The 15428-nt window shown below is 40.8% G+C and overlaps 1 protein-coding gene across 2 annotated transcripts in view; it reads left to right on the forward strand.

The window, feature by feature from the left end:
* Positions 1–15428, forward strand: part of LOC128687887 (probable RNA-binding protein CG14230) — an 88654-nt gene that overhangs the window by 50947 nt on the left and 22279 nt on the right. For both annotated transcript variants that reach the window (XM_070083481.1, XM_070083480.1), the window contains exon 4: positions 7243–7892. In XM_070083481.1, coding sequence (XP_069939582.1) covers positions 7243–7892 — 650 coding nt within the window. The remainder of the gene's footprint in view (positions 1–7242; positions 7893–15428) is intronic.

The following is a 15428-nucleotide window of genomic DNA, read 5'->3' on the forward strand; positions in this document are numbered from 1 at the left end:
CATTTCAAAACCCATACCTCTAACTAATCCTAGTTTAAAGTCCTAACAACCCCCTCAACTGAGTTAGCAAGAAAACCCACACCTGCCCTGGATAAGTGAACCCCATCCCTGGCATACATGTCATTTCGGCCATAGAAGTTGTCCCAGTTGTCAATGAATGGTACTGCATTATCCTTACAGTGTTTATCCAGCCAACAATTAATACCAATTGCTCTGGACAACCATTCATTACCAACACCTCTTCTTGGCAAAATGCCACATATAACAGGGCGCCCCCCCTTCTTCCTAATCATGTCTATAGCTGTCCTGAACTTTCTAACTAAATCCTCACTTCTACGCTTGCCTACATCATTGCCTCCAGCACTGAGGCAAATAATAGGATTGATCCCATTACCGTTCATGATGTTGTCAAGCCGGCTAACAATGTCCTCCATCCCAGCCCCAGGAAAGCATACCCTTTGTCTCCTACTCCTGTCCTTCAAGCAGAATGCCCTATCCATGTATCTAACCTGGCTATCCCCAACAACAACAATATTCTTACCTTCCTTGTTGTCGTTCGTCGTGACGATCCCAGTAGTAGACTCACATTCGTCGGGTAGCACCGAGAATGCGTTGGAGGTTTCCACGGGAGTTTCCACAGCAGTCTCTTTCTTCTTCATCGTTTCTGGCTTTCCATTCGTCTTCTTGATCGTCAACTTCGTCGTCCCCTGCTGTCCAACCACTGACCACGATCCCTTCTTGACCTGAGGACTCGAAACAGGAGGACTACTACGAATCCTCTTGTTTTCCTCGGTCAATCGCCGTATCTCCATCTTCGCTGCCCTCAATTCTTCCTTAAGTTGCTGGTAAAGTTGCTCGATGGAGGGCATCTTGGTTCAGTCCACGGGAGCAAACAAGACACTTCTTCACAGAGTTAAGTACAGGTCAGCACTCAAAGTACAGGTCACCACTCAAGAGCGGTAAAAGTAGGTCTTAGACAGGGATGTGTAATGTCACCATGGTTGTTTAATGTATTTATAGATGGGGTTGTAAAGGAAGTAAATGCTAGGGTGTTCAGGAGAGGGGTGGGATTAAATTTTGGGGAATCAAATTCTAAATGGGAATTGACACAGTTAATTTTTGCTGATGATACTGTGCTTATGGGAGATTCTAAAGAAAAATTGCAAAGGTTAGTGGATGAGTTTGGGAATGTGTGTAAAGGTAGAAAGTTGAAAGTGAACATAGAAAAGAGTAAGGTGATGAGGGTTTCAAATGATTTAGATAAAGAAAAATTGGATATCAAATTGGGGAGGAGGAGTATGGAAGAAGTGAATGTTTTCAGATACTTGGGAGTTGACGTGTCGGCAGATGGATTTATGAAGGATGAGGTTAATCATAGAATTGATGAGGGAAAAAAGGCGAGTGGTGCATTGAGGTATATGTGGAGTCAAAAAACGTTATCTATGGAGGCAAAGAAGGGAATGTATGAAAGTATAGTAGTACCAACACTCTTATATGGGTGTGAAGCTTGGGTCGTAAATGCAGCAGTGAGGAGACGGTTGGAGGCAGTGGAGATGTCCTTTTTAAGGGCAATATGTGGTGTAAATATTATGCAGAAAATTCGGAGTGTGGAAATTAGGAAAAGGCATGGAGTTAATAAAAGTATTAGTCAGAGGGCAGATGAGGGGTTGTTGAGGTGGTTTGGTCATTTAGAGAGAATGGATCAAAGTAGAATGACATGGAAAGCACATAAATCTATAGGGGAAGGAAGGTGGGGTAGGGGTCGTCCTCGAAAGGGTTGGAGAGAGGGGGTAAAGGAGGTTTTGTGGGCGAGGGGCTTGGACTTCCAGCAAGCGTGCGTGAGCGTGTTAGATAGGAGTGAATGGAGACGAATAGTACTTGGGACCTGACGATCTGTTGGAGTGTGAGCAGGGTAATATTTAGTGAAGGGATTCAGGGAAACCGGTTATTTTCATATAGTCGGACTTGAGTCCTGGAAATGGGAAGTACAATGCCTGCACTTTAAAGGAGGGGTTTGGGATATTGGCAGTTTGGAGGGATATGTTGTGTATCTTTATATGTATATGCTTCTAAACTGTTGTATTCTGAGCACCTCTGCAAAAACAGTGATAATGTGTGAGTGTGGTGAAAGTGATGAATGATGATGAAAGTATTTTCTTTTTGGGGATTTTCTTTCTTTTTTGGGTCACCCTGCCTCGGTGGGAGACGGCCGACTTGTTGAAAAAAAAAAAACATGTATGTGTAGTGTGACCTAAGTAGAAGTAGCAAGATGTAACTGAAATCTTGCATATTTATGAGACAGAATTGAAAGAATTAAGAGTAAGACGGAGAATAGGATAGCAGATGAACAAGGAGGCTTTAGGAAAGGTAGGGGGTGTGTGGACCAGGTGTTTACAGTGAAACATATAAGTGAACAGTATTTAGATAAGGCTAAAGAGGTCTTTGTGGCATTTATGGATTTGGAAAAGGCGTATGACAGGGTGGATAGGGGGGCAATGTGGCAGATGTTGCAAGTGTATGGTGTAGGAGGTAGGTTACTGAAAGCAGTGAAGAGTTTTTACGAGGATAGTGAGGCTCAAGTTAGAGTATGTAGGAAAGAGGGGAATTTTTTCCCAGTAAAAGTAGGCCTTAGACAAGGATGTGTGATGTCACCGTGGTTGTTTAATATATTTATAGATGGGGTTGTAAGAGAAGTAAATGCGAGGGTCTTGGCAAGAGGCGTGGAGTTAAAAGATAAAGAATCACACACAAAGTGGGAGTTGTCACAGCTGCTCTTTGCTGATGACACTGTGCTCTTGGGAGATTCTGAAGAGAAGTTGCAGAGATTGGTGGATGAATTTGGTAGGGTGTGCAAAAGAAGAAAATTAAAGGTGAATACAGGAAAGAGTAAGGTTATGAGGATAACAAAAAGATTAGGTGATGAAAGATTGAATATCAGATTGGAGGGAGAGAGTATGGAGGAGGTGAACGTATTCAGATATTTGGGAGTGGACGTGTCAGCGGATGGGTCTATGAAAGATGAGGTGAATCATAGAATTGATGAGGGAAAAAGAGTGAGTGGTGCACTTAGGAGTCTGTGGAGACAAAGAACTTTGTCCTTGGAGGCAAAGAGGGGAATGTATGAGAGTATAGTTTTACCAACGCTCTTATATGGGTGTGAAGCGTGGGTGATGAATGTTGCAGCGAGGAGAAGGCTGGAGGCAGTGGAGATGTCATGTCTGAGGGCAATGTGTGGTGTGAATATAATGCAGAGAATTCGTAGTTTGGAAGTTAGGAGGAGGTGCGGGATTACCAAAACTGTTGTCCAGAGGGCTGAGGAAGGGTTGTTGAGGTGGTTCGGACATGTAGAGAGAATGGAGCGAAACAGAATGACTTCAAGAGTGTATCAGTCTGTAGTGGAAGGAAGGCGGGGTAGGGGTCGGCCTAGGAAGGGTTGGAGGGAGGGGGTAAAGGAGGTTTTGTGTGCGAGGGGCTTGGACTTCCAGCAGGCATGCGTGAGCGTGTTTGATAGGAGTGAATGGAGACAAATGGTTTTTAATACTTGACGTGCTGTTGGAGTGTGAGCAAAGTAACATTTATGAAGGGATTCAGGGAAACCGGCAGGCCGGACTTGAGTCCTGGAGATGGGAAGTACAGTGCCTGCACTCTGAAGGAGGGGTGTTAATGTTGCAGTTTAAAAACTGTAGTGTAAAGCACCCTTCTGGCAAGACAGTGATGGAGTGAATGATGGTGAAAGTTTTTCTTTTTCGGGCCACCCTGCCTTGGTGGGAATCGGCCAGTGTGATAATAAAAAAAAAAAAAAAAATTATGAGACAGAAAAAAAAAGACACCAGCAATCCTACCATCATGTAAAACAACTACAGGCTTTTGTTTTACACTCACTTGGCAGGACAGTAGTACCTCCCTGGGTGGTTGCCAAACATATAAATACAATATATTAATTTGTTGCTGTAGAGGGACTTAAACATGTAATTTATTATTATTTTATTATTATCACACTGGCCGATTCCCACCAAGGCAGGGTGGCCCGAAAAAGAAAAACTTTCACCATCATTCGCTCCATCACTGTCTTGCCAGAAGGGTGCTTTACACTACAGTTTTTAAACTGCAACATTAACACCCCTCCTTCAGAGTGCAGGCACTGTACTTCCCATTTCCACGACTCAAGTCCGGCCTGCCGGTTTCCCTGAATCCCTTCATAAATGTTACTTTGCTCACACTCCAACAGCACGTCAAGTATTAAAAACCATTTGTCTCCATTCACTCCTATCAAACACGCTCCCGCATGCCTGCTGGAAGTCCAAGCCCCTCGCACACAAAACCTCCTTTACCCCCTCCCTCCAACCCTTCCTAGGCCGACCCCTACCCCGCCTTCCTTCCACTACAGACTGATACACTCTTGAAGTCATTCTGTTTCGCTCCATTCTCTCTACATGTCCGAACCACCTCAACAACCCTTCCTCAGCCCTCTGGACAACAGTTTTGGTAATCCCGCACCTCCTCCTAACTTCCAAACTACGAATTCTCTGCATTATATTCACACCACACATTGCCCTCAGACATGACATCTCCACTGCCTCCAGCCTTCTCCTCGCTGCAACATTCATCACCCACGCTTCACACCCATATAAGAGCATTTGTAAAACTATACTCTCATACATTCCCCTCTTTGCCTCCAAGGACAAAGTTCTTTGTCTCCACAGACTCCTAAGTGCACCACTCACTCTTTTTCCCTCATCAATTCTATGATTCACCTCATCTTTCATAGACCCATCCGCTGACACGTCCACTCCCAAATATCTGAATACGTTCACCTCCTCCATACTCTCTCCCTCCAATCTGATATCCAATCTTTCATCACCTAATCTTTTTGTTATCCTCATAACCTTACTCTTTCCTGTATTCACCTTTAATTTTCTTCTTTTGCACACCCTACCAAATTCATCCACCAATCTCTGCAGCTTCTCTTCAGAATCTCCCAAGAGCACAGTGTCATCAGCAAACAGCAGCTGTGACAACTCCCACTTTGTGTGTGATTCTTTATCTTTTAACTCCACGCCTCTTGCCAAGACCCTCGCATTTACTTCTCTTACAACCCCATCTATAAATATATTAAACAACCACGGTGACATCACACATCCTTGTCTAAGGCCTACTTTTACTGGGAAAAAATTTCCCTCTTTCCTACATACTCTAACTTGAGCCTCACTATCCTCGTAAAAACTCTTCACTGCTTTCAGTAACCTACCTCCTACACCATACACTTGCAACATCTGCCACATTGCCCCCCTATCCACCCTGTCATACGCCTTTTCCAAATCCATAAATGCCACAAAGACCTCTTTAGCCTTATCTAAATACTGTTCACTTATATGTTTCACTGTAAACACCTGGTCCACACACCCCCTACCTTTCCTAAAGCCTCCTTGTTCATCTGCTATCCTATTCTCCGTCTTACTCTTAATTCTTTCAATTATAACTCTACCATACACTTTACCAGGTACACTCAACAGACTTATCCCCCTATAATTTTTGCACTCTCTTTTATCCCCTTTGCCTTTATACAAAGGAACTATGCATGCTCTCTGCCAATCCCTAGGTACCTTACCCTCTTCCATACATTTATTAAATAATTGCACCAACCACTCCAAAACTATATCCCCACCTGCTTTTAACATTTCTATCTTTATCCCATCAATCCCGGCTGCCCTACCCCCTTTCATTTTACCTACTGCCTCACGAACTTCCCCCACACTCACAACTGGCTCTTCCTCACTCCTACAAGATGTTATTCCTCCTTGCCCTATACACGAAATCACAGCTTCCCTATCTTCATCAACATTTAACAATTCCTCAAAATATTCCCTCCATCTTCCCAATACCTCTAACTCTCCATTTAATAACTCTCCTCTCCTATTTTTAACTGACAAATCCATTTGTTCTCTAGGCTTTCTTAACTTGTTAATCTCACTCCAAAACTTTTTCTTATTTTCAACAAAATTTGTTGATAACATCTCACCCACTCTCTCATTTGCTCTCTTTTTACATTGCTTCACCACTCTCTTAACCTCTCTCTTTTTCTCCATATACTCTTCCCTCCTTGCATCACTTCTACTTTGTAAAAACTTCTCATATGCTAACTTTTTCTCCCTTACTACTCTCTTTACATCATCATTCCACCAATCACTCCTCTTCCCTCCTGCACCCACTTTCCTGTAACCACAAACTTCTGCTGAACACTCTAACACTACATTTTTAAACCTACCCCATACCTCTTCGACCCCATTGCCTATGCTCTCATTAGCCCATCTATCCTCCAATAGCTGTTTATATCTTACCCTAACTGCCTCCTCTTTTAGTTTATAAACCTTCACCTCTCTCTTCCCTGATGCTTCTATTCTCCTTGTATCCCATCTACCTTTTACTCTCAGTGTAGCTACAACTAGAAAGTGATCTGATATATCTGTGGCCCCTCTATAAACATGTACATCCTGAAGTCTACTCAACAGTCTTTTATCTACCAATACATAATCCAACAAACTACTGTCATTTCGCCCTACATCATATCGTGTATACTTATTTATCCTCTTTTTCTTAAAATATGTATTACCTATAACTAAACCCCTTTCTATACAAAGTTCAATCAAAGGGCTCCCATTATCATTTACACCTGGCACCCCAAACTTACCTACCACACCCTCTCTAAAAGTTTCTCCTACTTTAGCATTCAGGTCCCCTACCACAATTACTCTCTCACTTGGTTCAAAGGCTCCTATACATTCACTTAACATCTCCCAAAATCTCTCTCTCTCCTCTGCATTCCTCTCTTCTCCAGGTGCATACACGCTTATTATGACCCACTTCTCGCATCCAACCTTTACTTTAATCCACATAATTCTTGAATTTACACATTCATATTCTCTTTTCTCCTTCCATAACTGATCATTTAACATTACTGCTACCCCTTCCTTTGCTCTAACTCTCTCAGATACTCCAGATTTAATCCCATTTATTTCCCCCCACTGAAATTCTCCTACCCCCTTCAGCTTTGTTTCGCTTAGAGCCAGGACATCCAACTTCTTTTTATTCATAACATCAGCAATCATCTGTTTCTTGTCATCCGCACTACATCCACGCACATTTAAGCATCCCAATTTTATAAAGTTTTTCTTCTTCTCTTTTTTAGTAAATGTATACAGGAGAAGGGGTTACTAGCCCATTGCTCCCGGCATTTCTTTGCAGGTATCGGACTACTGAATGGGTCCATATGGCAAGGGTCTTGTCTCAGGGTAGAGCCAGCCAAAGAAAGCTTCCTGGATCGTCTCAGCAGAGAGAGAGCAGCCCAGCAACAAAACCAACAACAGTGTGGTTATCCAGAAATGACAGCTAAGTCACCACCACCTGTCACATTAGCAAAAGAAATGAAGAAGCATGATGGTGTGAAGACAATGAGACTACACAGAGGTGATCAGGAAGACAATAATGAATCTTTCAAAGAAGAAGAAAAGAGTAAAGGAAAGAAAAAACATAAAACATTTAAAAGTGAAAGTATCAAAAGTGAAATAATAATGTCAGAAGATATAGACCACAAAAAGAAAAAGAAAGAGAAGAGAAAAAGTTCACCCACCAAAACAGAAGAACCAATGTTTATAAAACAAAAACAGAAGCATAAAGCTGAGGAGGAAATGATGTCAGCATTTAAGAAGTGTAGTTCAGTCTGGGCAGACTCTGACTCTGAGATTAATAATGATGACACAAATGACCACAAAAGAAAAATTTCACATATAGATGACAAGGAGGACAGCAGTGACCAAGACTTCAATGATGATGTCAGACTTGATAAATCAGCATCATTGGCATCAGCCAAGACATACAAGCAAGAGAAAAGCAAGGTTAGCCCCTTTTTTTGTACTTTTTTGTCTTTAGTCATAGGAATACTTTATTCAGCATAATTGATTAAGAATATTTTGCTCATCAGCAGTGTAAAGGGGAATCAATCACTTCCTGTTTATTATAATGTTATATACTTATAACAAAGTAAGTTTGTTAAGGATTACATCTGGGAAAATTTGACAAAAAATATAGAAAACATGACCATGGAGTTATTTAATTCATCAGTCATTTCTACACAATGAAGATGAATGATAATTTATGAAATCCATTATTTCTTTTTGAGGGTAAAGACCTTCATGCAGTAGGTGCCTGACTAACTAAACATATTTGGCAATAAAGACTTTGGCATTTTGTAACCATTTAATTACTCGTGAATGTTGATCTGCATTTGCAGGCATCACAAAATATTTGTTCAGAAATTATTGTAAGTCAAAAATTTATCCTTATTTTTTTTTACTAAATGCATTCATGTTCTGTATATAGAAATAGGACACAATATGCAGTCTATAGCATTTACTGAGAAGACATTTCTCAGTGAGTGCCATAAACTGCATATTGTCTTATTTTCATACCTGTCAGCATATTTACCATTAATATTCATGCTTTGTGTATGTTCATTTTATGTATATAGTTGACTCTCAATGTACAGTAGTTACGTTTCTAAAAATGGAACCTCGGTTTTTGTCTTGAACCCTTTCAGGGTTTCCAACGTACTAGTACGTTTTAAGCACCAGGGTTATTGACGTACTAGAATGCGTAAATTCTAGCGCCTTCAAATCTATCGAGGGAAAGCTGATAGGCCTACATATGAAAGAATGGGTCTATGTGGTCAGTGTGCACAGTATAAAAAAAAATCATACAGCACACAGTGCATAATGAGAAAAAAAAAAACTTTGACCGTGTTTTTGGTTTAAAACTGTGACTTTACACAGTATTTTTGTATGGTGTTTATGGTTGGATTCTAGTTTTCCTGATCTCATTTTATAAAATGGAAGACATATTACAGAAATTGAGATGATTTTGATTGGTTTCACAATGAAAAGTACCTTGAAATTGAGCTCAAAGTAGCAGAAATGTTCGATTTTTGCCAAAGTTCAAAAGTAAACAAATCATGCCACGCGTCCAATACACGTCAACTGGCGAGTCTAATATTCTTTCACAAGTGCGTTTATGTTATTTAAACCATTTCTACACTAATGCAATAGTCTGCTTAACAGTAAATCTTCTATTTTTTTGTGAGAATAAAAATTCAAAGTGGAAAGTAAAAGAAATGTAAGAGGGGCCTGTGGACGTGACTAATGAACAGAGGAAATGTTATTTTAGTGCCAGGAATGTCTGTCCTGTTTATTCTGGACCCTATTTGGAAATTGGCATCTTTTGAAATTTGTGTGAAATTGGCAAAATTGCCAATTTCTGACCACTTTATTGGATAGTTGAATTCGGTAAATGGGTAGTTTCTTTTACTCATTCGATAGAAAAAAATGGAGTTCTAGCGAAATAGTTATGATTTTTGTCGACTAGTACACTGGAATTTGCCGAAAATAGGGCTCAAGGTGGGCGAAATTGCCAATGTGTAAATATCATCAAGACTGCTAACTTCGTGAGAGCATAATTCCGTAAGTTTTCCATCAAACTTCATACTTTTGGTGTCATTATGATCAGGAAAAGATTCTCTATCATATCATAAGAAAGAAATAATTTTTTTTTTCTGAAAATTTTTCGACCCTGAGAACAAGTTTAGGAGAGGGCCTCTCGACCCTGAAAGAGTTAATTCGTTCCAGAGAGTCTGCCGAAAACCAAATTCGATGAAAACTGACGCAATATTTCCCACAAGAAATAATGTAAATCCAGTTAATCCATTCCAGACATTCAAAAATATTAACAAAAAATACATTTTATAGAGAAAAACTATAAGAAAAACGATGAGAAATACAAGTAAATATAAAGCGCTACTGAAATGGATAAATGAACATTTAAATCACATTTACCTTTATTGACGACTCTTGTTGGCGTATGGAAGACGGCGAGGAGGGGAGAGGGAGGAGAGGTTATCTCTACCACCATCACTACCACCCTCTACCACCACCCTCTACCACAATCACTACCACCCTCTACCACCATCACTACCACCCTCTACCATCACAACCACTACCACCTACTACCACCCTCTACCACCATCACTACCACCCTCTACCACCATCAACCACCATCACTGCCACCCTCTACCACCATCACTACCACCCTCGGCCACAATCACTACCACCCTCTACCACAATCACAACCACTACCACCCTCTACCATAATCACAACCACTACCACCCTCTACCACAATCACAACCACTACCACCCTCTACCACCATTAAATTCTATCTTGTTTCTTGCCGCCTTTATCAAAGAGCTGGCACTTGAAACTTTCTTTGGCCCCGTGGTGGCTTATTTAGCAGTCACACTCAATAAACAAACACAAAAAAACAATCCATTATTACAAAATGTTTCGTATGAATGTGCAGGGTAATGTTCATTCGACGAGAAACAAAGCCAGCCAAACTGACTCAGAATGCACGCATGGGATGCTTTGTGTGGGTGCAGGCAGATGGACATGCTCGGTACGGTGGACAAAACCCGAGGTGATGAACGAAAACTGGGACTATTTTGACGAATAAAGTTGTCAAAAACCGAATTCAACGAAAACCACGGCAAGTGAAAATGAGGTTCCACTGTAATTAACCCTTAAACGGTCCAAACATATATATACGTTCACTTGCGCAGTGCCCTGAATATTTTGAAAAAAAAAATTTTATATAGAAAAAAAAGAGCACATTTTTTAAGTATTTTAGAATAAAAAAAAAAATTTTAGGGTCGATACTTACTGGGATATGAGGCCGAGAAGTTGGCACTGGATGCTCATGTGACAGCAACATTGAGTCTTGCCGCTTGCAGAAGTGTTGCCGATATACCTTTTTTCTATTTTTCGTATTTTATGTAATTTTTATGTTCTGATAATTACAATTTGTAGTAGTTTTTGTCATTTTATAACCAATCTTTGTTCTGACACAAGTACTAGGTACTGAAATTGTACTCAAATTGTCACAGACACTGACAGGTGGACATTTACACCTGCCTTAGCCATTTACTATTGTCTTGGAATATATACAAAGTATTTATATGTCCCAGCAATGTTTTGGATATGTGGAAGTACATGTATATAATAACAATGAGGAGGAGGAGAAAGACAGACGAGGAGGAGGAGGAGAAAGACAGAGGAGGAGGAAGAGGAGAAGGAGGAGGAGGAGATGGAGGAGGAGGAGGAGATGGAGGAGGAGGAGGAAGAAGAGAAGGAGGAGGAGGAGGAAGAAGAGAAGGAGGAGGAGGAGGAAGAAGAGAAGGAGGAGGAGGAGGAAGAAGAGAAGGAGGAGGAGGAGGAAGAAGAGAAGGAGGAGGAGGAGGAAGAAGAGAAGGAGGAGGAGGAGGAAGAAGAGAAGGAGGAGGAGGAGGAAGAAGAGAAGGAGGAGGAGGAGGAGAATACGTAATAATAATAATAATAGGAGGGGTGTTAATGTTGCAGTTCAAAAACTGTAGTGTAAAGCACCCTTCTGGCAAGACAGTGATGGAGTGAATGATGGTGAAAGTTTTTCTTTTTCGGGCCACCCTGCCTTGGTGGGAATCGGCCAGTGTGATAATAAAAAAAAAATAATAATAAGTTCCCTTGAAGCATGAAAAACAAAGTCCACCCCTGACAGTGACATGATAAGATGAGATAACAACTGATAAGAGCTGACGTTTGAGCATACACGAGGGTGGGGGAGGGTGCAGCTGATAAAAGATTAGAGGTGATATTTGATGAGCATCGCCCTCACTTTGTTTTCGCTGGTACACAAATATGTCTGTCTGTCTATCAAGCTCCCTGTCTATCCGTCTAGCTCTCTGTCTCAGAGAGAGCCACAAGACTGCGTCGTCATCACGTTTATTCACATCTTCAAGCAGAGTATAGCACTTTGTCTGGATTTTTTTAGTTATCCTAGGTAATTTACACTATGTATACTTGTACAGTGGACCCCCGCATAACGTTGGCATCGCATAGTGTTAAATCTGCATAGCGATACATTTTATCGCTAAAATTTTGCCTCGCATAGTGCTAAAAAATTCGCTCGACGCGATTCGTCCGAGACACTTCCATGCGGCCTGAGCCAGGCTCACTTGTTCTGCCAGTGGCATTGTTTACAAGCCAGCCTCCGCGGTAACATTCAAGCATACAGTCGGAACATTTCGTATTATTACAGCCTTTTTTATAGTGATTTCACCTGAAAAATAAGTGACCATGGGCCCCAAGAAAGCTTCTAGTGCCAACCCTACAGGAATAAGGGTGAGAATTACTATGGAGATGAAGAAAGAGATCATTGCTAAGTATGAAAGTGGAGTGCGTGTCTCCGAGCTGGCCAGGTTGTATAGTAAACCCCAATCAACTATCGCTTCTATTGTGTCCAAGAAAACGGCAATCAAGGAAGCTGTTCTTGCCAAAGGTTTAACTGTGCTTTCGAAACAGAGATCGCAAGTGATAGAAGATGTTGAGAGACTGTTATTGGTGTGGATAAACGAAAAACAGATAGCAGGCGATAGCATCTCTCAAGCGATCATAAGTGAAAAGGCTAGGTGTCTGGGTGTCTTGCACGGATTAATTTGATTTCCATTATTTCTTATGGGGAAAATTAATTTGCATAACGATAATTTCGCATAACATTGAGCTCTCAGGAACGGATTAATAGCGTTATGCGGGGGTCCACTGTATTTATGTGTACCTGTGAGACAGAGATAGACAGACAGATTGAAAGAGATACAGAGACAGATAGACAAAGACAGATAGAGATAGATAGACAGAGATACAGATAGACAGACCCTAAACTTGGGGTTAACATCACTTTCCTCTTAAAAGAGGAGTGTTAATATGACATTACATCAGTGAATCCTTGGTGTTTGCCGCACTGTTTGCTCTAGCTGGCGCTCAATTTAACTGGCGCTCCCACAAGGTACTAAGTGGTCCCAGATTTTTTTAATACCATGCACACTAAGTGTTAGGACCCATTCTATACTGAAAAGGCATCTCAGACCAATTGTGCCAAATTTGAAGGCAGGAAAAATAAAACGTATATATACGTTTGGGGCGCTACACGTAAGAACGTATATATACGTTTGGACCGTTTAACCCATAAACGGTCCAAATGTATATATACGTTTTTTCAACATTTGAAAGTATGTAAAAAAAGTAGATTTTTTTTTTTACATTTGAAAATGTGTAAAAAAACTTTGATCTACTTTTTTTTTTTTTGTTATATTTGAAAATATGTAAAAACAAACGTAGATCTACTTTTGGAGCACTACACATGTGAACATAGATCTGCCTGGGCCGTTTACGGGTTAAGGGTTAAAAAAAATGTGTGTTAACTGAGCTTAGCACATATGGAAAAAAATAGGGTTATGTTTATAGACACCTCCAACGAGTCCAACCAGATTTTTTATAGGTCTCAAAATTGTAAAAAAGCAATGATGATAATAATAATGCAGTTTTAGTTTGCCCGGGTATTGGACATGTTCAGTGAGTGAGGTGTGGGACGGCAGGCACTCCACTCACTTTCACCACACACTCTCACACAATTTTCCTCACCACAACTTTCTCACACTACCTAGGCATGTGATACTCTCACCATATAGTGAAAGAGTGATGAGCATATGTAAAGAGCCATGAGTTAGCCATGATGCAATAGGGTAGGAGTGAATTGGAGAAGAAATATAAAATATTGGGTAAATATTCTTATTTAAATATTCTTATTTCCTAGGATGACCCCTACCCCTCCTCCCCTCCGCTATGGATTTATATACCCAAGTCATTCTCTTTTGCTCTATCCTCTCTAAATGACCAAACCACCTCAGTAACCCCTCTGAATAATACCTTTTGTAACTCCACACCTTCTCCTAATTTCCACACTACAAATTCTCTGCATAATATTTACACCACACATTTTCCTTAGACAAGACATCTCTGCTGCCTCCAGCCTCCTCCTCACTGCAGCATTCACAACCCACGGGTCACACCCACATAAGAGTGTTGGTACCACTGTACTCTCATACATTCCCTTCTTTGCCTGCATGGATAACATTTTTTGTCTCCACCTACACCTCAATGCACCACCTACCTTTTTTCCTTCATCAGTTCTGTGTTTAACCTCATACTTCATGAACCCATCTGCTGACAAATCTACTCCAAATATCTGAACACATTCACTCCTTCCCTCCAACATGATATCCAGTTTTTCTTTACCTAACTCGTTTGATACCCTCATCACCTTACTCTTATCTGTGTTCACTTTCAACTTTCTATCTTTACACACCATGAGTGTCTGACAGAAAATAGGACCTACTGTATTTTTTTATTTTTCCAACAAACCGGCCGTATCCTACTGAGGCAAGGTGGCCAAGAAAGAAAAACGAAAGTTTCTCTTTTTAAATTTAGTAATTTATACAAGAGAAGGGGTTAGTAGCCCCTTGCTCCTGGCATTTTAGTCACCTCTTATGACACGCATGGCTTATGGAGGAAGAATTCTGTTCCACTTGCCCATGGAGATAAGAGGAAATAAACAAGAACAAGAACTAGAAAGAAAATAGAAGAAAACCCAGAAGGGTATGTATATATATGCTTGATAAATTAGACACATGTGCAACTCTTGGGCATCTTTATTGAGGAAACGTTTCGCCACACAGTGGCTTCATCAGTCCATACGTAGGAGAAACTTGAAGAACAGGAGGAGAATGAGGTAATCAGTCCCTCAACCTTGAGTCGATGTGTTCAGTCCATCAATCTTGAATAGAATACGTTTCTCCTACATATGGACTGATGAAGCCACTGTGTGGCGAAACGTTTCCTCAATAAAGATGCCCAAGAGTTGCACATGTGTCTAATTTATCAACATGTCGGTTCTCTGAACCATTCATCTACAAACCTGTCAGACACTGCAACTTCTTGGGTTCTTAATACTTAGGAATTCTTCGCTTGCCTAATTCTTGGGCACGACCTACTTCCACATTGAACAAATGTAACACCACCTATGACTGCTGCACCTCTCCTGCCATACGGTTTATAAGCTGCTTCTCCGCTCATATGCCGTATTCTATTCAAGATTGATGGATTGAACACATCGACTCAAGGTTCAGGGACTGATTACCTCATTCTCCTCCTGTTCTTCAAGTTTCTCCTACGTATGGACTGATGAAGCCACTGTGTGGCGAAACGTTTCCTCAATAAAGATGCCCAAGAGTTGCACATGTGTCTAATTTATCAACATGTCGGTTCTCTGAACCATTCATCTACAAACCATATATATGCTGGTACATATATGTGTAGTATGACCTAAGGGTAATTAGAAGTAGCAAGACGTACCTGTAATCTTGCATATTTATGAAACAGATAAGACACCAGCAGTCTTCTTTCTTTCTTTCAACAAACCGGCCGTATCCCACCGAGGCAGGGTGGCCCAAAAAAAACA

The sequence above is a fragment of the Cherax quadricarinatus genome, chromosome 10, assembly GCF_038502225.1.
Source record: "Cherax quadricarinatus isolate ZL_2023a chromosome 10, ASM3850222v1, whole genome shotgun sequence".
In the NCBI taxonomy this organism is placed as follows: domain Eukaryota; kingdom Metazoa; phylum Arthropoda; class Malacostraca; order Decapoda; family Parastacidae; genus Cherax; species Cherax quadricarinatus.